General features: G+C 65.0%; 1 protein-coding gene across 46 annotated transcripts in view; it reads left to right on the top strand.

Annotated features, from left to right (window-relative positions):
- The window catches only part of OBSCN (obscurin, cytoskeletal calmodulin and titin-interacting RhoGEF), a 232,988-nt gene extending 215,300 nt beyond the window's left edge, over positions 1 to 17,688 (top strand). For 45 of the 46 annotated variants that reach the window (XM_018051517.1, XM_018051518.1, XM_018051542.1 and 42 more), the window contains 26 exons: positions 3,375 to 3,545; positions 4,247 to 4,343; positions 4,672 to 4,787; positions 5,288 to 5,400; positions 5,557 to 5,725; positions 5,883 to 5,970; positions 7,383 to 7,583; positions 8,296 to 8,356; positions 8,805 to 8,882; positions 9,244 to 9,416; positions 9,528 to 9,554; positions 10,242 to 10,394; positions 10,481 to 10,526; positions 10,667 to 10,744; positions 11,075 to 13,085; positions 13,624 to 13,695; positions 14,012 to 14,122; positions 14,295 to 14,462; positions 15,132 to 15,254; positions 15,429 to 15,599; positions 15,830 to 15,914; positions 16,138 to 16,377; positions 16,618 to 16,841; positions 16,965 to 17,040; positions 17,178 to 17,327; positions 17,421 to 17,688. In XM_018051517.1, the coding sequence (XP_017907006.1) occupies positions 3,375 to 3,545; positions 4,247 to 4,343; positions 4,672 to 4,787; positions 5,288 to 5,400; positions 5,557 to 5,725; positions 5,883 to 5,970; positions 7,383 to 7,583; positions 8,296 to 8,356; positions 8,805 to 8,882; positions 9,244 to 9,416; positions 9,528 to 9,554; positions 10,242 to 10,394; positions 10,481 to 10,526; positions 10,667 to 10,744; positions 11,075 to 13,085; positions 13,624 to 13,695; positions 14,012 to 14,122; positions 14,295 to 14,462; positions 15,132 to 15,254; positions 15,429 to 15,599; positions 15,830 to 15,914; positions 16,138 to 16,377; positions 16,618 to 16,841; positions 16,965 to 17,040; positions 17,178 to 17,327; positions 17,421 to 17,598 (5,180 nt within the window). In that variant the 3' untranslated portion in view covers positions 17,599 to 17,688. Of the gene's footprint in view, positions 1 to 326; positions 2,158 to 3,374; positions 3,546 to 4,246; positions 4,344 to 4,671; positions 4,788 to 5,287; positions 5,401 to 5,556; positions 5,726 to 5,882; positions 5,971 to 7,382; positions 7,584 to 8,295; positions 8,357 to 8,804; positions 8,883 to 9,243; positions 9,417 to 9,527; positions 9,555 to 10,241; positions 10,395 to 10,480; positions 10,527 to 10,666; positions 10,745 to 11,074; positions 13,086 to 13,623; positions 13,696 to 14,011; positions 14,123 to 14,294; positions 14,463 to 15,131; positions 15,255 to 15,428; positions 15,600 to 15,829; positions 15,915 to 16,137; positions 16,378 to 16,617; positions 16,842 to 16,964; positions 17,041 to 17,177; positions 17,328 to 17,420 lie in introns of those variants that run through there. The other variant, XM_018051565.1, reaches the window with a different exon arrangement.

Genomic DNA, 18,450 nt, shown 5'->3' on the forward strand with positions numbered 1-18,450 from the left:
AAGGGAGCCCGGCGCAGAACGTTACAGACCCGCCTGAGTGACGCTGCACGCGCCCCCGCATGCCTCGCCTCTCACTCTGAGGTCTGCACACTGGGGCCCCAGTGTACGCAGATGGCCAGACGGAACTCTGTGTTTGGGTTCTTTGGGTGGGCATCTGGGGCCTGGGCCCAGGCGCATGCGCAGGAGTTTGTCTATGCGGTTTCACCACTTGCCTGCTTGGACACTAACCTGATCTCCCTTGCTGGCCCGCGAATGTGCTGACAGCAAGGGCGCTGGGTGAGGCTGTGGGGCTCCATGCCCATGTCCTCTCGGCCCTCTCCCCACAGAGAGGAGACTATTACCACTGTGGTGAAGAGCCCCCGTGGCCGACGCCAGTCCCCCAGCAAGTCTCCCTCCCGCTACGGTCACCCCGCCAGCCTGCCCAGGCCAGGCCTGCTGGCCCCTGAGCTGCTGCCCTCGCCAGAGGCCAGCAGACCCTCCAGGCCTGAGGCGGAGCCAGGCTGGCGGCCCGCTGTGCCCACTCTGTTCGTGACAGAGCCTGAGACCCACACAGCAGGCCTGCCAGGGGGCACCAGGCCCCCACCCAAATGGGTGGAGGTTGAGGAGACCATTGAGGTCCGGGTGAAGAAGACCGGTTCAAAGGGTGCATCTCTGGCCAGAGAGACGGCTGGCAGCTCTGAGGAGCTTCACTTCACGCTGCCTGGAAGGGTGTCTGGAAGAGACCCCAATACAAACAACTCCAACAACAAGCTGCTGACCCAGGAGCCCCCGGCCACGGTCACCGCTGGAGAGCCCCTGATCGTCTGCGTGGAGACGGGGCCAGAGAGCCCTGAGCCATCCCCTCCCTGGGGTGCTGAAGAGGGAGCCCCACTGGATGAGGGGGAGAGAGATGCCTATGGGGTGGAGGAGCCGCTGGGTGCTGATGGTCTGCAGGGCCGCGACCCCAAGATCCTCACGCACCACGGCCGTGCCCTCACCCTGGCCGACCTGGAGGATTACGTGCCCCGGGAAGGGGAGACCTTTGGCTGCAGTGGTCCCAGGCCGAGTGCCGCTGATGACCCGCCCTGCGAAATCTCGGTGCTGCAGAGAGAGATCAGTGAGCCCACCGTGGGCCAGCCTGTCCTGCTGAACGTGGGGCGCCCCCCAGACTCCCGGGGCCCACCTGGCTTCTTCAGCCGTGTGCCCAGGCCCCGGGAGGCATTTCCATCAGGGCTGCAGGGCCGGGGCCCCACGGGCGTCTCCTTCTGCTTTCGGGAGGCCCGGGCCGGAGGCGCCGCAACCCAGAAGCCTTCCTTCTGCACTCAGGTTCAGCGCTCTGCGGACAGCGGCCAGAGCAGCTTCAAAACCGAGGTTTCAACCCAGACAGTCAGCTTTGGGACTGTGGGGGAGGCTGTCACCCTACACATTTGCCCAGACAGGGACATGGACCCCAGCCCCTCCCAGGGCTGAGGCAAAGACCCTCAGGGACGGCGTGGCTGGGGCTGAGATGAGAGACCCTTGGACCTGGGACCCCCTGACGAAGCTGCCGTGCTTGCATGGGGCGGCCGCGGGAAGAGGACAGCGGCGTTGGGACCCCGCCTAGCACCAGCATCAACTCACAACACAATCAGGAGAGAGTCCCAAAGCTGGCACGCCTCGGACACGGGTGCTCTGACCTCCCCTGGCTATCCACCAACTCAGGACTCCAGCCTGCCCTCCCCTTCCAAACCAGGCGATTCCTACCTCACAGGACTTGGTCGTCAGCTGAGGACGGTGCACGCATCCGTGATCTCAGAGGCTTCTCAAGCTGCTCTGAGAGCATGGGCCGGACTGACTCGCAGGCTGCCGCTCCGGGCTCGGGACTGCAGACACAGGGAGGGCACTCAGGCATCCTTCTTGCTCTGTTCAGGCAGGGGCCGCATGGGCCCTGTGTGTGCCAGCTTAGGCCCCCGTCCCAGTGTCCAGGCCTGGCCCAGCCGTGGCTCTCACCGAGGCTGGGGGTCCCCCCGAACCGCATCGTAGCCCTGAACACCTTTCTTGGCCTCCAGGAGGCCTGTGTGGGGCCCAGCTCTACAGGCCTCCTAGGCCTTCTCGGCAGGGTGGGCCAGGGTCTGTGAATGGGAAGGAGTCCCATCCGTCAGCCCTGATGATGCTAATAAACTGGTTCCTTGCACCGCCTCTGCTTTCCTCATTTTTGCTTCTCCGCCTGGTGGTTCCGGCGTCTCAGGAGGGAGAGACCCTCCTGGCCCTGGAGACCAACCAATGGACAGCCCAGGCCCTTTCCAGTGGCAGCCTGGGTGGACACCCACATCAGCCTGTGGGTGCTGGCCAGTCCTACAGATCCTGGGTGGAGGCGTGATTGTTGGCCTTTCCAGCTTGCTCACACATGGGCTCAGGGGCTGTCAGAGGCGCACACAGTGTGGCCGCAGTGTCCATAGTCGTTGCCCCCAGTCTGCTGGGGGCCAAGCAGGTCATCCTGTGTCCTGTGAGCCTGGGTCCTTTGTAAGGACAGCCATGGGGGCATGATGGGTCGGGGTCCTGACGACCTCCTTGGAGTGGGGAAGCGCAGGATGGTCGCCCCAGCGCCACAGACCGCAGACAGACATAAGCCTGCCCAGTGGCCTCTTCAGCCTGGGGGCCCCAAGAAAACAGCAGATCACCAGGAGGGAGGCTCTGGAGCACGGGAGGGAGCTCCACAGAGGGGCCCTTTCTGGAAATGGAGCGGTGGGCATCCCAGAACAGCCACAGGGGACTGACGGTCTGGTGGAGGAGGAACTGAATTGGGGGCTGAGGGCAGGAAGCCAAGAGCCTGGAGGGTCTGAAGGTTCCCTTGGGGAGTTGTGTCGGGGGCTGGGCAGGGACCAGGTGAGAGTGTGGTGGTCTGTGTCGGGCTGGGTGGGGAATGGGGGCTGCGCTGGGAGGCAGGAAGGCAGCCCACCCCGTGAGGGTCTCTGGGCTCCTGATCTGGCATCGGGCCGTGCTTAGCTTTCCTAGAACGTGGGACTGGACCCACCTGAGCCTGGGTGACCCAGTGCCCTCGGGTCCAGAGTGGGCTACAGAGCAAGGCGAGCCGCAGGATGACGGGATGGGACTGAGACCGAGGGGCCGCCCGAAGTGGACAGTGGGGGTCCAGGCCCTGCTGTCCCTGTGGGAACTGACGTTCTCATGAGGGCATCTGGGAGACACCCTGGGGGTGGACCAGTCTAGCACTTGCTGCCTGGAGTGCCGTCTCTGGCACAGACCCCTTCTTCTCTCAGGGGCCTCCACCTCCGGCGCTTCCTGAACCCAGCGGGTGGCTGGAGCGGGAGGGTGGGGAGGGGGCCTCATCTGGGCAGTGTCCCCCTCCCGGGCCCCGGCCCCCCTCACTCCTGTGCGTCGACCTGCTTCTCCTACAGATGCTGCTGCCCCAGCCCCAGCTGCCCCAGGGCAGGAAAGCACGTCCATCCAGAGGACACAGACATGCCCTGAGGCTCCAGGACCTTCCACAGGGGACCACAGCAGCCCCAGCCCCAGCCCTGGGGGGCCGCATCTGGAGCCCCCAGCTGTGGAGGCTGGGGCTGCATCCGGTGAGGCCTGGCAGCAGGTTGAAGGCAAAGTACCCCTGCTTCCGGGACCCCTGCCCCCACCCATAACCGCCCCTCCTTTCTGACCCCACCTTGGTTACTTTGGGTGCCCATCCCATGGGGTTGAACTAGCAGAGCCTGAGACCCCCACCATTCAGTTGGCTCTATGTGGCGGGGGTCCTGGACAAGGCTGCCCCTCACTCAGCCTGTGGAACTAGATGCCGGGATGGGCTCCGGGAGGTCCTTCCCACTCTGGCTGCCCTTAGCCGCCAGCCTGGGTCCCCTGTGCTCCTGGGGAGGTGGGGAGGAAGGGAGAGAGGAGAGGAAGGGTGTGGGAATGGGGGGGGGGGCGGAGGGCAGAGCCTAGGGAAGAGCAGGGAGAGGGATGGGAGCGAGGAGGAGGAGGGGGTGGGGGGGTGGGAAGTGGAGGAAGGGAGGACAGGAAGCGGCAGAAGTGAGCGGCGCCCGGGGTGGACCAGACCCCGGGAGTGCACTGCGGGGCGCTAGCCCCAGCCCGGGGGCGAGGTGCCCACGCGCAGTTGGAGCGCTGAGTCTGTGCTCAGGGACCCCGTGCTCTCGGAGCCCCTGCTCTGTCTGTGCTCCTGTCTGCTGGGCACAGGAGGCTGATGCAGCGGCCTGTCCTGGGGAGTTGTCCCCTGCCCTGTCCCAGGCTCCATCTCACCGGGCCCCTTGCCTCCCACCAGGCGAGCCTCCGAAGGCGCCTCAGCCTCACTCCCCCAAGGGCCTCGAGCAGACGGCTCAGGCACACGCTGAGGCCCCAGAACGCACGGTGCCCATCCGGTAACCTCCCAAGCTGGCTGGGGGGCGAGGGGATGTCCTGGGAGCAGGCTGGGGCGTGAGAGAAGGAGAGCAAGGGGTGGGATCACAGCAGCCTGCACTCTCCTTACCAGCCCCACCCTTAAGCCCCAGGGCAGGGGGAGGCCACCCCTGGGGCAAGGAAGGGGGCGAGCTCCCTTCTTCACCTAGGACTGAGGCCACGGGCTGTATGTCCCCTCCCAAAGAGTGCTGCAGCCCCCTGAGTAGGCAGGGGGCAAGAACCCCATCTCGGCCTCCCACGCCCCAAGAGTGGAAGGACGAGGCAGACAGCTAATTCCACTCCATGCCCCAGGATGGAGGGCACTGCCTGGCCAGGAGCAGGTGAGCTCTGGGACGTCCACAGCCATGTGTTCACGGAGACCACACACAGGACGTACGTGTACCAGACCAGCGACACGCCTGCTGCAAGTAGGTGGGGGCCTGGCAGGTTGCACGTGTCCCTTCCATGCCCCAGGCTAAGGAGTGATTTCCATGGCAGGGCCGGCATAGCCACCTGGCATGCCCCAGCCTTACTGTGGCCAGGGCCCTGCTGCCTCTCTCCTTGCGTGCCCTCAGAAGGCAGCGGTGACCAGGACGTCAGGGCCTTTTACCCCATGCAAAGTTGGCATATTCTTGTGGCCTGCCCACAGAGAGCTGAGGCTGAAGCAGCAAAGACAGGGGGTGCATTTCTGGACCATCAAGGGTGGGGTCCCTTCCCTTGGAGGAAGCTGGGCTCTTTCACCCTGGAGTATGTCTCAGGGCCTTCCTGGCCAGCTTGGGCAGCAAGACACACCTGGGGTTGCTGCCAGTCCACCGAGGTCTGGGTGTCCGTGAATGGAGGCCAGGCATCAGAAAGAAGATTTCAGCACAGAATAGGCTGTGGCGGACACAGCCTGGCTCCTGCCCACCGGCTCCTTCCCCCACCCCAGGCCCCCCGTCCATGCAGGTCACCATCGAGGACGTGCAGGCCCAGAGCGGCGGTATGGCGCAATTCCAGGCTGTCATCGAGGGCAACCCACAGCCCACAGTGATCTGGTACAAGGTAGGGGCAGGCCTGGGTAAGGGCCTGCCTGCGGGAGAGGCAGTGTGTGGCGCCCCTGCTGGCCTGGGCATGGCACTCACCGAAGGTCAGGCTGGGCCCTGGCGCTGGGGTCCCCCAGGGGGTACTGATGGCCGCCCCGTGCTCCCGTGTCTGCAGGATGGGACCCAGCTGGGAGCTGACCCTAGGCTCAGCCAGCAGCAGGAAGGGACCACCTACTCCCTGGTGATTAGGGACGTGGCCCAGCACGACGCGGGCGTCTACACCTGCCTGGCCCACAACCCTGGCGGCCAGGTGCTGTGCAAAGCAGAGCTGCTGATCCACGGGGGTGAGTGGGGGACGACTTCCCAGGCCTTGTCTTGGCTTCATGCCGGTGTGGGGGGTCCCCTGAGCTCTCACAGGTTCAGACACAGGAAGCTGCTCCAGCAGACACTGTGAAGTTGGGGGACAGAGGCGCTGGGTGACCTTTACTCATTCTTAAACAGCTTCCCCTTCCCTGGCTACACGGGACAGTGAGCCCAGCTCTAGGAGGAAACTGCACTCCTTTTATGAGGTCCTGGAGGAAATTGGAAGGTACCGCCCTCATCCCAGCCCCAGGAGCCTCCTCCGCTGGAGCCCCACCTCCTAAGACCCTCAGCCTCAGCCTCCCAGAGTTCCTATGTGCGAGTTTCCAACCAGGAGCCCCCAGCTCTCCTGCCCACTGCACCCCTACCATCCCCGCTTAGAGCTCTCTGAACTCCCTCAACCCAGAGCCCTGCCCCCACGGAAGACCTGACTCCCCAGCCCTCACCCTCTGGAGCCCCTGCCTCCTGCAAACCCCCATGCAGAGTACCCGCTGCCCTTGCCAACTTGGCCTCCTCCAGTGCCCACTCCCGCAGCCCCTGCTCTCCTGGCACCTCTCCTCTCAGGAAACCTCCTCCCCCAGGAACCCCACCCCCACGCTCTGCCCCCCCAGGGGCCCCGCCCCAAGCTCTGCCCCCAGGAACCCCACCCCCAAGCTTCTGTCCCCCCAAGAGCCCCCCCGCCCCCCCCCCCCCCCCCCCCCCCCCCGCCCCCAAGCTCTGCCCCCCAGGAACCCCGCCCCCAAGCTCTGTCCCCCAGGACCCCGCCCCCAAGCTCTGCCCCCCAGGAATCCCGCCCCCAAGCTTCTGCCCCCCCCACAGGAACCCCGCCCCAAGCTCTGTCCCCCAGGAACCCCGCCCCCAAGCTCTGTCCCCCAGGAACCCCGCCCCCAAGCTTCTGCCCCCCCCCCCCAGGAACCCCGCCCCAAGCTCTGTCCCCCAGGAACCCCGCCCCCAAGCTCTGTCCCCCAGGAACCCCGCCCCCAAGCTTCTGCCCCCCCAGGAACCCCGCCCCAAGCTCTGTCCCTCAGGAACCCCGCCCCCAAGCTTCTGCCCCCAGGAACCCCGCCCCCAAGCTTCTGCCCCCAGGAACCCCGCCCCCCCCAGGAACCCCGCCCCCAAGCTCTGTCCCCCAGGAACCCCGCCCCCAAGCTCTGCCCCCCCCAGGAACCCCGCCCCCAAGCTTCTGCCCCCAGGAACCCCGCCCCCAAGCTCTGTCCCTCAGGAACCCCGCCCCCAAGCTCTGTCCCTCAGGAACCCCGCCCCCAAGCTCTGTCCCCCAGGAACCCCGCCCCCAAGCTTCTGCCCCCAGGAACCCCGCCCCCAAGCTCTGCCCCCAGGGCCCCCAGCGCGCTGTCCCTCAGGAACCCCGCCCCCAAGCTTCTGTCCCCCAGGAACCCCGCCCCCAAGCTTCTGCCCCCAGGAACCCCGCCCCCAAGCTCTGCCCCCAGGGCCCCCAGCGCGCTGTCCCCCAGGAACCCCGCCCCCAAGCTTCTGTCCCTCAGGAACCCCGCCCCCAAGCTTCTGCCCCCAGGAACCCCGCCCCCAAGCTCTGCCCCCAGGGCCCCCAGCGCGCTGCCCCCCAGGAACCCCGCCCCCAAGCTCTGCCCCCAGGGCCCCCAGCGCGCTGTCCCCTCCCCCCAGGGGTGTGTTCGGCTTCGTGAAGAGGGTGCAGCACAAGGGCAACCAGATGGCCTGTGCTGCCAAGTTCATTCCGCTGCGGAGCAGGACGCGCGCCCAGGCCTATCGGGAGCGGGACATTCTAGCAGGCCTGAGCCACCCGCTGGTCACTGCGCTGCTGGACCAGTTTGAGACGCGGAAGACCCTGATCCTCATCCTGGAGCTGTATCCCACCTCGCCCTGAGGGTGCCAGGTGGCGGGGCGGGAGGTGGGTGGGAGTGCCCCCGGCAGACTGGTCTGCAGGGCTGGGTGGGGTCTGCGGTGCCGGTGGTCCCAGGCCCAACTGCCTGATGGGGGCAGCCCGTGCCGCTGCCATTGCGATGTTTCCGGACTACCTGCACGCCCCTGGCCCCTCCAGCCCCCGCAGGTACTGCCACTGCGCATGGCTCCCAGCTCCCAGTCCCTTGGGTAGGGAATTCGGGCAGGGCTTCATCAAGAAGTCTGTCTCCTGCTGCTCCCCGCATTGGCCTCCAGCAGGAAACTTGGGCTTCTTCCCGGTCTCCGGCACGCCCCAGGCACTGATGTGTCTTTGCATGCCAATGCACGCTCCAGGAAGGGGACACGCCCCACCCCACCCATCCGCTGCTCCTGGCCCAGCAGAGGGTCCTGTATGCTCACCACACCCCCACCTACCCCTCCCCCCCGCCCCGTCAGCATCCCCTGCAGGAGTCAGGGGGTGGCGTGCCACTCCCCCACTCTGCTGCCTCCCACTGTCCTCCGTCCCTCTACTTGGGGGGCTTTGTCCCTCCCATCCTCCTTAGCCGCAAGCAGCAGCCTCTCCAGCATAGCCCCCACCCCCACCTGGAGATAAGACCCCCCAGGCGGCGCTAGGCTTCGAGGGTTCCAGAGCCTAGAGCTTTCCTTAACGGAATCCCAGGTGTTCGTCAGATGAACTGCTGGATCGCCTGTTCAAGAAGAGTGTGGTGACTGAGGCCGAGGTGACTGCTGCTGCCCGGCTGCCCATCCAGCTGCAGGGCTATGCGTGGGCCCAGCCAGGCCTCCTGTCCCTCAGACTAGCTCCCCAGCAGAGACCCTCACAGGCTGCTGCAGCTCCTGTGGGCTCTCACAGCCCTCCCGTGGCCGGGGCTCCCTGCTTCTCCACTCCTGACAGCGCTGACCGAGCTGCCCAGCCCTTGCCTGCTCCTCCGGCCCCCTCCCGCTTTGTTCAAGCTGCTCCACACACCCAAACCCATCCACCTGGGGGCCTAGAGGAATCTCCCAACTACAGGCTCCCTGGGGCTTTGCATGGAACCTGTCCTGCAGGAGCACCCCCCCCACCCCCAGGCTCAGATCTGGAGGGAAGTGGAGGTCCTGTTGGTGGGAGCGGGCGGGGAGGTGAGGAGAGGGGTGCTGCTGGAGGCTGGCTGAGCACTGGCTCTGCCGCAGGTCAAGGTCTACATCCAGCAGCTGGTAGAGGGGCTGCACTACCTACACAGCCAAGGCATCCTTCACCTGGACATAAAGGTACGCGGCTCCCTGCTGCCCCAAGCCCCGGGAGGATCTGCTGGAAGCCTGGGGCCTAGGGCTGAGTGGGAGAAGGCCCAACACTTCCAGTTCCCTCTGCGGACTTCCTCATCTCTGGGGACAGGGAGCTCACCGCCTTACAGCAGCCCCTTCACCTTCAGGTGGAGGGCAGCTCTGACGGAGTAGAAGCTATCCCCAAGGGTGCGGAAACCTGCTCCCAGGGCTGCCTATGGCCTCATGCCGGCCTCACCCTCCTGCGGGGGCAGCTCCTCAGAGACCCCTGAGTGTCCTCCCCAGGCCTGGGAGCCCTGGGGGTTCTTTCCTCAGGGTGTGCTCAGCCGCTCCCGACTCTGCCTGACAGCCCCCCAACATCCTGATGGTGCATCCTGCTCGGGAAGACATTAAAATCTGTGATTTTGGCTTTGCCCAAAAAATCACCCCGGGAGAGCCACAGTACAGCAAGTATGGTTCTCCTGAGTTTGTGGCCCCCGAGATCATCGAACAGACCCCCGTGAATGAGGCTTCCGACATCTGGTGAGTGGGTGGGTGGGGGTGGGTGGGGGTGGGCTCGCCCGCCCTCTGCCTCCTCCTCCTCCTCATCGGACCAGGTCTGGAGAGACTCACGGCTGTGATTTTGTTCTGCAGGGCCATGGGGGTCATCACCTACCTCAGGTGAGCAGACCCCTGCTCCCGTCTACTCTCTCCTCCAAAGCCAGCCCAGACCCCTCCTCAGCAGGCCAATGGGAAGCTGTTGAACCGCTGACTGCTCCTTAACTCAGAGACGCAAGACCCGAGGGGCAGCTATGTTGGGAACATGCCGTCAGCCAGTTCTGATACGGGGTTTCTGCCAAGTGCTGCTCGCTCACACCCTGTCACAGAGGACCTCTGCTAGGTCATGGGGCAGAGCACGGAGCTCTTTCCCTAAAGGGTCCGGGTAGCTTGTCCAGAGGTCCCTTTTAATAGCTGTTGCTGTCCCGAGGGTGTTAGTGGTGAGGACTGAGCCTGGGTTCACTGTGCAGGTGGACCCCTGATCGCCATCTCAGGCTAAGTCCAGGTGCCCACTCAAGATGACACTTGATCCCTTATCCCAGGCCAACCTGGATCCTCACCCCAGCCTAAGACCAGATACCCACTCCAGGCTTAGCCTGGATCCCAGCTCCAAGCTGGATCTCTGGGCAAATCTGAGACACATGCTGGGATTCTCAGGGCTGAAGGAGAGAGGTGTCAGGAGGCATCTCCAGTCAGGGCTGGGGGCCCGCAGTCACTACATCCCCATGAGACCCCTGTCCTGCCAACCTGCCTCCCACGGACCCAGAAATTCAGGTCACAGCTGAAGGCTAGCCATGTCTCTGCTTCCAGCCTGACCTGTTCATCCCCATTTGCTGGAGAGAGTGACCGAGCAACGCTTCTGAATGTCCTGGAAGGGCGGGTGTCCTGGAGTAGCCCCATGGCTGCCCACCTCAGTGAGGATGCCCAGGACTTTATCAAGGCTGCTCTGCAGAAGGCCGTGGGGTGAGTACGCACATCTGAGGTCCCGCGCTTGCCTCAGTGGCCAGCTGACCTCTTGGCCTGACCTGGACCTTCCTTCCCCCGCCCAGGGCTCGGCCCAGCGCTGCCAAGTGCCTCGCCCACCCCTGGTTCCGGGTGAGTAGGCTGGATGTGGGCTGGCCTGGCTCGCAGGGAGGGAAAGTGAGGCCAAGAGGAGTGGGGGCCTGCCTGGGCTGCAGGATGCCCCAGGGGCTCCCCACACCCCCAACGAGGATCTCTCACCTGGGCGCCCCCAGAAGTCTGTGCCCGCGGAGGAGGCCCACTTCATCAACACCAAGCAGCTGAAGTTCCTCCTGGCCCGCAGTCGCTGGCAGGTGGGCTGCACGGCCTTGTGGAGGGGTGAGGGGCTGGGTGCAGAAGCGGCCGGAGGCCAGAGAGGGAAATGAGGCCCAGAGGGCTGGCTCTGTGTCCCTTCTGGGTCTGCAGAGCAAGAGAGTGGGGCGGGGCACCCTTCATTTCAAGTCTTTGCTCCCTGAGCCAGCGGGGTGAGGCGGGGCAACATGCAACGTCTCTGCCAAGGTGGGGACAAGATAACGGAGCCCTGGGGACCATGTGTTTTAAGGCCCACCGTTTCCTGAGATCCCCTCTGGACTGGGAAGGCAGCGGGTCCCCTGCTGACGGGCCCCTGTCCTCCACGCCCCCAGCGCTCCCTGATGAGCTACAAGTCCATCCTGGTGATGCGTTCCATCCCAGAGCTGCTCCAGGGCCCGCCCGACAGCCCATCCCTCGGGATTGCCCGGCACCTGCGTGGCGATGCCAGCGGCTCCTCCAGCAGCTCCTCCTCCTCCGACAACGAGTTGGCCCCGTTCGCCCGGGCCAAGTCGCTGCCGTCCTCCCCGGTGACCCACTCCCCGCTGCTGCACCCCCGGGGCTTCCTGAGGCCTTCGGCCAGCCTGCCTGAGGAGGCCGAGGCCTGTCCACCCGCCGCAGCCTCGGCTCTGCCTGCATCGTTGCAGGGTGAGGAGCCAGCAGCTGCCCTGGGCTGTGTGCCCCGGCAGAGCGTCATCCGAAGCCTGTTCTACCAGCAGGTGGGCGAAGGCCCAGAGCTAGGGGGCCTGTCCACAGGGGGCAGGCGGCACCCCGCCCGCCGGCGGCACCTTCTCAAGGGTGGCTACTTCTCGGGCATCCTGCCGGGACTTCGAGAGCCACTGCTGGAGCACCGGGCACTGGAGGAGGCGGCTGCCATGGAGGAGCAGGCTGCCCTGCAGGCCACAGCAGCCCCCTTGGAGACGGCCGTGCCGATGCCCAGAGCAAGCCCCCAGGAGGCCTCTGGCTCCCGCCGCTCCCTGGACCGTGACCCACCGAACACTGCCAGTTCCTCCACCAAGGCCTGCAGCAAGGGGCAGTGTCCCGCTCCGGCTCCCCTGAGTCCTCAAGATGCCCAAGGAGAGGGCATGCCTGGAGGGGGTGCACGTGCCAGGGAGAAAGAGCATCCAGAGGGGACCCCGCAGGGGCTGAGACTGCCGTCTGCCAGTAGTGATGGGTGCTCCACTCAGCCAGAGGGGTTGTCCCAGGACCGCTGTGGAGGGCAGGCTGCCCCTTTCTCTCAGCCCCAGTGGGTCCCCACCCCCCAGGACAGTGGCCCCCCTGAGGCCTTGGCACCACAGCCTCCTGGCTCCTTCCCTTCAGGGCCCTGCACAGAGGCCCTCTTGTCATCCCCTAGCCCTTCCTTCCCAGGAAAGCTGCAGGCCTGTCTGCCCCCTGCCCAAGCAAGCCCCCAGGTAGACTCTCAGAGCGTGCTGAAGGCCGTCCCTCTCACCAAGAGGCCTGGATCACCCAGACCCCCAGAGCCAGCCTCCCAGATGGGCACAGAGTCGAGCCCCTCTCTGGATGCTGAAGGCCTGGTCCAGGAGACAGAGGACTTGTCCCAGTCTTCACCCAGCCTACAGCGGCCTCAGGAGCAGGCGACCACACGGAAGTTCTCCCTGGGGAGCCGTGGGGGCTACGCAGGGGTGGCGGGCTACGGCACCTTTGCCTTTGGAGGGGACGCCGGTGGAATGCTGGGGCAGGGCCCCATGTGGGCCAAGATGACCTGGGCCGTCTCTCAGTCCTCGGAGGAGCAGGACGAGGCAGGGACCGAGAGCCCACCACCCCAGGCTAGCACAGTGCCTGCACCCGAGGGCGATAGAACCCTCCCGAGGACCTCCCAGGAGTTGGGCTCGTGGGAAGACTTCAGTGGGGGCTCTCAGGTGTCACTCGTACAGATCCAGGACCTGTCCAGGGACCCAGAAGCAGCAGACACCGTGTCCCTGGACATCTCAGAGGTGGATCCTGCCTACCTCAATCTGTCTGATCTGTATGATATCAAGTATCTCCCATTTGAGTTCATGATCTTTAGGAAGATCCCCAAGCCAGTGGAGCCGGAGCGTCCATCCTCCCCTGAGTCTGAGGCTGGGGAGGAGCTGGCTGAGCTCCCAGAGGCTGCGTGGCCCTGGCCAGCCAGCCTGGAGATCACAGAGGAGCCAGAGGACATGGAGGCCCTGCTCGGGAAAGCTGCCGGCGGCAGGAAGCGCAAGTGGTCACCCCCTTCCGGCAGGCTCTTCCACTTCCCTGGAAGGCACTCACTGCTGGAGGAGCCCACAGAGCTGGGGCTACGCCAGAGGGTGAAGGCCTCGGTGGCTCACATCTCCCGCCTCCTGAGAGGCAGGCCTGAAGGTTACTACCCCTACTCTGCCCCAGAACTGGGCACATCCATGTTTCCCGCTCTGCACTTTGGGGCTCCTTGGCCAAAAAGATAGCTCCGGAGCTTGCCTGAGTGATGCAGGAAGCCCCCCATCCTATGCTCCTTCCCCTGACCTGGTGCTGCCCACACCTCCCGGGACACAGTGGCTTGTTTCTGAGGTCAGCTGTGCGGCCTCCAGTCCCTCCCCATGTGCATCTGAAGCCCAGTAATGCAGCTGCAGTTACACCCCCTTGGAGATAGGAACTGGCCCGGCCCTCCCTGATCCTGACCCCAGCGCCCTCAGCTGGCCCAGTGGCCCCTGAGCTGCTGGCCTCAGCTGCCCGCAGTGGCTGACACGTGGGGTAGGGAGGGCTGGTGCCCTCGGCCGTGCATTTAGCTCATTGCCAACAAGACCGCTTGGGACTGGGCTTTTCTGCCACGTGGGGATCCCCAGAGCCTTCCCCTCGTGCTCCCAGAGGAGCCAGGCCCCCAGAGTGTGACCTCCCTCGCGCGGCCACTTCCTTACTGCAGGTCTGGAGAAGGAGAGTCCTCCCCGGAAGAAGGCAGGTCTCGCTTCCTTCCGCCTGAAGAGCAAGGACCGAGGTGGGTACACTGCCCAGAGGCGAGGCCCCTCACTGCAGCCCAAGGGACCTGACACTGGGGGAGGGGAACGCTGTCAAGACTAGTGCAGGGTGGCGAGGGGAAGCTGACATCCACAGGGGCTCAAGTGCACACGGGGAGACGGGCAGCCCAGCAGTCAGGAGCCGGCAGTCCTGGAAGCCTTCCTGGAGTAGGCGCTGGAGTTGGAGATGAGCTGGGTGGGGATGGAGCTCATTTCCTGTATCCCTGCAGTGGGGGTCAGGCCTTGCTCTCAGGCCTAAGGCCACCTCTGAAGGCTCACCTCACCTCCGTTCCCCAGCACCATCATTCCTAAGGGAGCTCTCGGATGAGACGGTGGTCCTGGGCCAGTCTGTGACTCTGGCCTGCCAGGTGGTGGCCCAGCCAGCCGCACAGGCCACCTGGAGTAAAGGTAAAGAGCTCTCCTGAGGCTGAAGGCCAGGGAGGCAGGGTACTCCTTTCGGGCATTACTCTCACTGCATAGACGGAAACTGAGGCTCAGAGAGGGTGTGGGCCCTGGGCGTGACCACGAGGCAGGGCGCCTGCTGGGACCTTATCTTGAGGCTCACTTTCTCCTGCTGCAGATGGGGCTCTGCTTGAGAGCAGCAGCCGCCTCCTCATCTCCTCCACGCTCAAGAACTTCCAGCTTTTGACCATCCTGGTGGTGACTGCTGAGGACCTGGGCGTGTACACATGCAGTGTGAGCAACGCGCTGGGGACGGCAGCCACGACGGCCGTCCTCCGGAAGGCAGGTGGGTCGGCTGTGAAGGGCCCAGGGAGCGTGAGGCTGAGCGCCCGGGCACCCACAGCCTGGCCCTCCCCGGGTCTGGAGGCATGGGGAGGGGACATGGGAGCAGGGTGACAGCTGGCCAGGCCTCTCCCCGACCCCTCTTTGGGGGCTCTTCTCCTTGCATTCCCGTGGTACCTCCCTGTCTCTCCAGTAGTGCAGGAGGCGGCGGCTTTCCATTTTGTATTACAGTCCAACCATGCTCTCAGAACACAGCGCCAGGGTGTGTTTCTGGGGGACCCAAAGCAGAGGCTGCGAGCCTAGCTCTCAGACCTCTGACCTGATCCCCAGCCCCCACCTGCCCTGCACCACAGTCCGGCAAAGCAGAGGCCCCCCTGACTAGAGCCTAGGGTTGGTGGGGAGCTGTGAGCAAGGGCCATTCCGTGGGGCTCCTGGGTGGGCACCAGTGGGAGGGGAGCAGGGCAGACACCTCCCGAGGCCCCTTGAAGGAGAGGCACTGGACTCTTCCTACTAGTCAGCCTTGGAAAGGACCCCGAGTGAACTGGACCAGGGGCGGGTGGGCTCAGGGGCCTGACAGTAGGGTGAGGAGGATGAGGCAGGCTGGCTGGGGCTCAGAGTTTCCATGGAGAGCTCCTGCAAGCCCAGCCCGGACTGCTGACTGTGGGCCCCACAGAGCGCCCCTCTTCCTCACCACGGCCGGACATCGGGGAGGTGCATGCGGACGGGGTGCTGCTGGTCTGGAAGCCTGTGGAGTCGTACGGCCCTGTGACGTACATTGTGCAGTGCAGCCTGGAAGGTGTGGGGCCGCTCCCCAACCCGCGCCTCCTGGGGGGTCCCAGAGTCTCTGTGGGCGGGGGCAGCGGGCTGGGGATGCGCCTGGCTGCTCTCTGCCCCTGTTGGGCCTCTCCACCCTGACAGGGAGTGGGCGGCCGTGGCTGGGCTGCCTCTCACTCACTCCCGTGTGTCCCAGGCGGCAGCTGGAGCACGCTGGCCTCGGACGTCTTTGACTGCTGCTACCTCACGGGCAAGCTTTCTCGGGGTGGGGCATACACCTTCCGGACGGCCTGCGTCAGCAAGGCGGGCATGGGCCCCTACAGCAGCCCCTCGGAGCAGGTCCTCCTGGGAGGGCCCAGCCGCCTGGGTGAGCCCCTGGGCAGGCCTCTGTGGGAATGCGCTTGCCACCCCCACCGGTCACACACTCACTTGGGGTGACTCCTTCTGCCCGCTAGGCCCCCCACCCACAACGGCCTGAGGAATGAGAGGGCAGAGTGTTGGGGGTTCAAAGAGGGCGTTCCTGTAGGGTTGGGGAGGGGTGATGATGGGAGGAGAGGTTGGGGGAGATGGCGGTGCAGGGTTGCCCTCTTCCTACAGCCTCTGAAGAGGAGAGCGGTGCAGCGGGGCCGGCCCGGCCCCTCCCCAGCATGCAGACCTTCGCCTTCCAGACGCAGATGAGAAGGTGCAGGGCCTCCGGGAGGGCAGGCGGCGGGGCCTCCTCCACCCCGCTGGCTCTTCGAGCTCCCACCCCAGCCCCGTGCTTCCACCCCTCTGATCACTTGCGTCCACATCCCCTCAGGGTCTGCCACCCTCTCCCGGACCTCCCCGCTGGGCTTGCTTCTCCAGACTGGGAGGGAGGGCGGGGTCTGGCCTGAGCCTCCAGCCTGGCCTGCGCTCCTCCCCAGGGGCCGCTTCAGCGTGGTGCGGCAGTGCCGGGAGAAGGCCAGTGGGCGCGTGCTGGCTGCCAAGATCGTGCCCTACCACCCTGCAGACAGGGCCGCCGTGCTGCAGGAGTACGAGGCCCTCAAGGGCCTGCGCCACCCACACCTGGCACAGCTGCAGGCTGCCTACCTCAGCCCCAGGCACCTGGTCCTCATCTTGGAGCTGTGCTCCGGGCCTGAGCTGCTCCCCTGTCTGGCCGAGAGGTGAGGATCGCCCTGGCCTGGATTCCAGGCTCAGGACCTGGCTGGAGCACTGTGGTCTGCCTCCTCACCCACCTCTGCCCCGCCTCCGCCCGTCAGCCCACCAGAGTCACTCAGTAGGTCTGGGACCTCCTTCCTAAGCCCACAGGGAAGGCTGGTGCTTCCTGATTGCCCTGGGGCTGGCTGTGGAAAGAGCCTGGGTGCCTCTCCCCGTGTGCCCCCTAACTGGCCCTCTGCCCCCAGGGACTCCTACTCGGAATCAGAGGTGAAGGACTATCTGTGGCAGATACTAAGTGCCACCCAGTACCTGCATGCCCAGGGTATCCTGCACCTAGACCTCAGGTCGGAGAACATGATTGTCACGGAGTATAACCTGCTCAAGGTCATCGACTTTGGAAACGCCCAGAGCTTGGCCCAGGAGAGGGTCCTGCCCTCAGAGAGATTCAAGGACTACATGGAGACCATGGGTGCGCAGGGTGCAGACACCAGGCCTGATCTGGGGGAGGGGTGTGCCGGGAGCAAGCCCCAGTCCTGTCCCCCTGCCCCCTCCACTGCAAACAGCCCGTGACCCCCACCTGTGCCGTCCCCAGCTCCAGAGCTCCTGGAGGGCCAGGGCGCTGTCACGCAGACTGACATCTGGGCCATAGGTGTTACAGCCTTCATCATGTGAGTCTCCACGTGTGCTCTGCGGGGTGGGCGGGCGAGAAGGAAAAGCGGGCCTGGGGTCTGTTGATGGTGACCCCAGGTCTCTGTGACTTCGTCCATCGAGGGTAACCTCAGTCACGTGACCACCACACACACAGGTTGAGCGCTGAGTACCCGGTGAGCAGTGAGGGAATTAGAGACACGCAGAAGGGCCTGCGCAAGGGGCTCATCCAGCTGAGCCACTGCTATGCCGGGCTGTCTGGGGGTGCTGTGGCCTTCCTCCGAAGCACACTGTGTGTGCACCCCTGGTGAGCAACTCCTCCAGCTCTGCCTGGCCCATGCCCTTGTGCGCTGACCTGCAGGTGGGAGCGTGGTAAATGCTGCCCTTCCGTGTGCTCCAGGGTCCGGCCGTGTGCATCCAGCTGCCTGCAGAGCCCGTGGCTGACGGAGGAGGGCCCAGCCAGCTCCCAGCCTGCGGCAGTGACCTTCCCAACCACTGGTCTGCGCGTCTTTGTGCGAGAGCGCGAAAAGAGGCGGGCACTGCTGTACAAGAAACACAACCTGGCCCAAGTGCGCTGAAGCCCTGGCCCTTCAGGGACCCGCCTCCCGGTCTTTCAGGACTCCCTGCATATGCACGCACACGTCAATAAAAAGCAGCAGCGGATGAGATGTCCTCTGTTTCATTGCTTTGTGTTGGGGAGAGGGTGAGGGCCCTGGCACCTTCCTGGTGTTTGGGGGAGGGCAGGGCTGTCCTGGGCTATGTGCCTGCAAAGGCATCATCAGGACTAGAGCCCTCTGAGCCAGTGCGCTGTGCAGGCAGCTCCATGTTCTCACGGGTGGGTGTGTTTTCTTCTGTGTCAGTGTTGCTTCAGACATGGACACACGCCCAGGTAATTTGCAGAGAAATGACTGTGGGCAGGTATCCAGGATTCCAGCTTGTTCCACTGCAGCATCGTTCCTGGCGGTGTGGGGGTGAGGGGCTCAGGCTGGAGCAGGCAGATAGCAGGCTCTGCCTTCTCGATTCTCAGCAAGTCTCATGGAACTGGCAACCGAGACAGGCTGGCAAATCCAGCCCTCCTTGCTTTCCCTGTCTCCAGAAAACGGTGTCTGCACACTGGACATCCACCACTGAGCTCTTACTTGGACCCAAGACCCCTCATCTAAAAACCAAACATTTCCAAAAGTGAACTGACACCTCCCCACCCCATCCAGCCACTAACTTTCCCTTCCCACTGCTGTGCGAGCTTGGTCATACTTAAGCCTAGTCACCTGGCTCCTGGGCACTGACTGACACCTTACGTTGCCACATCAGCTGCTCCCCCCACCTCACCCCCTCACTGGCTCACCTGGCAAGGTGGGAAGGGAGCCAAGGTGGGCATAGGCCCTGCGCTCTCTTGGACTGGCAGGGTTCTGCCTTGACCAGAGAGGCTT

The sequence above is a fragment of the Capra hircus genome, chromosome 7 (genome assembly GCF_001704415.2).
Source record: "Capra hircus breed San Clemente chromosome 7, ASM170441v1, whole genome shotgun sequence".
In the NCBI taxonomy this organism is placed as follows: Eukaryota; Metazoa; Chordata; class Mammalia; order Artiodactyla; family Bovidae; genus Capra; species Capra hircus.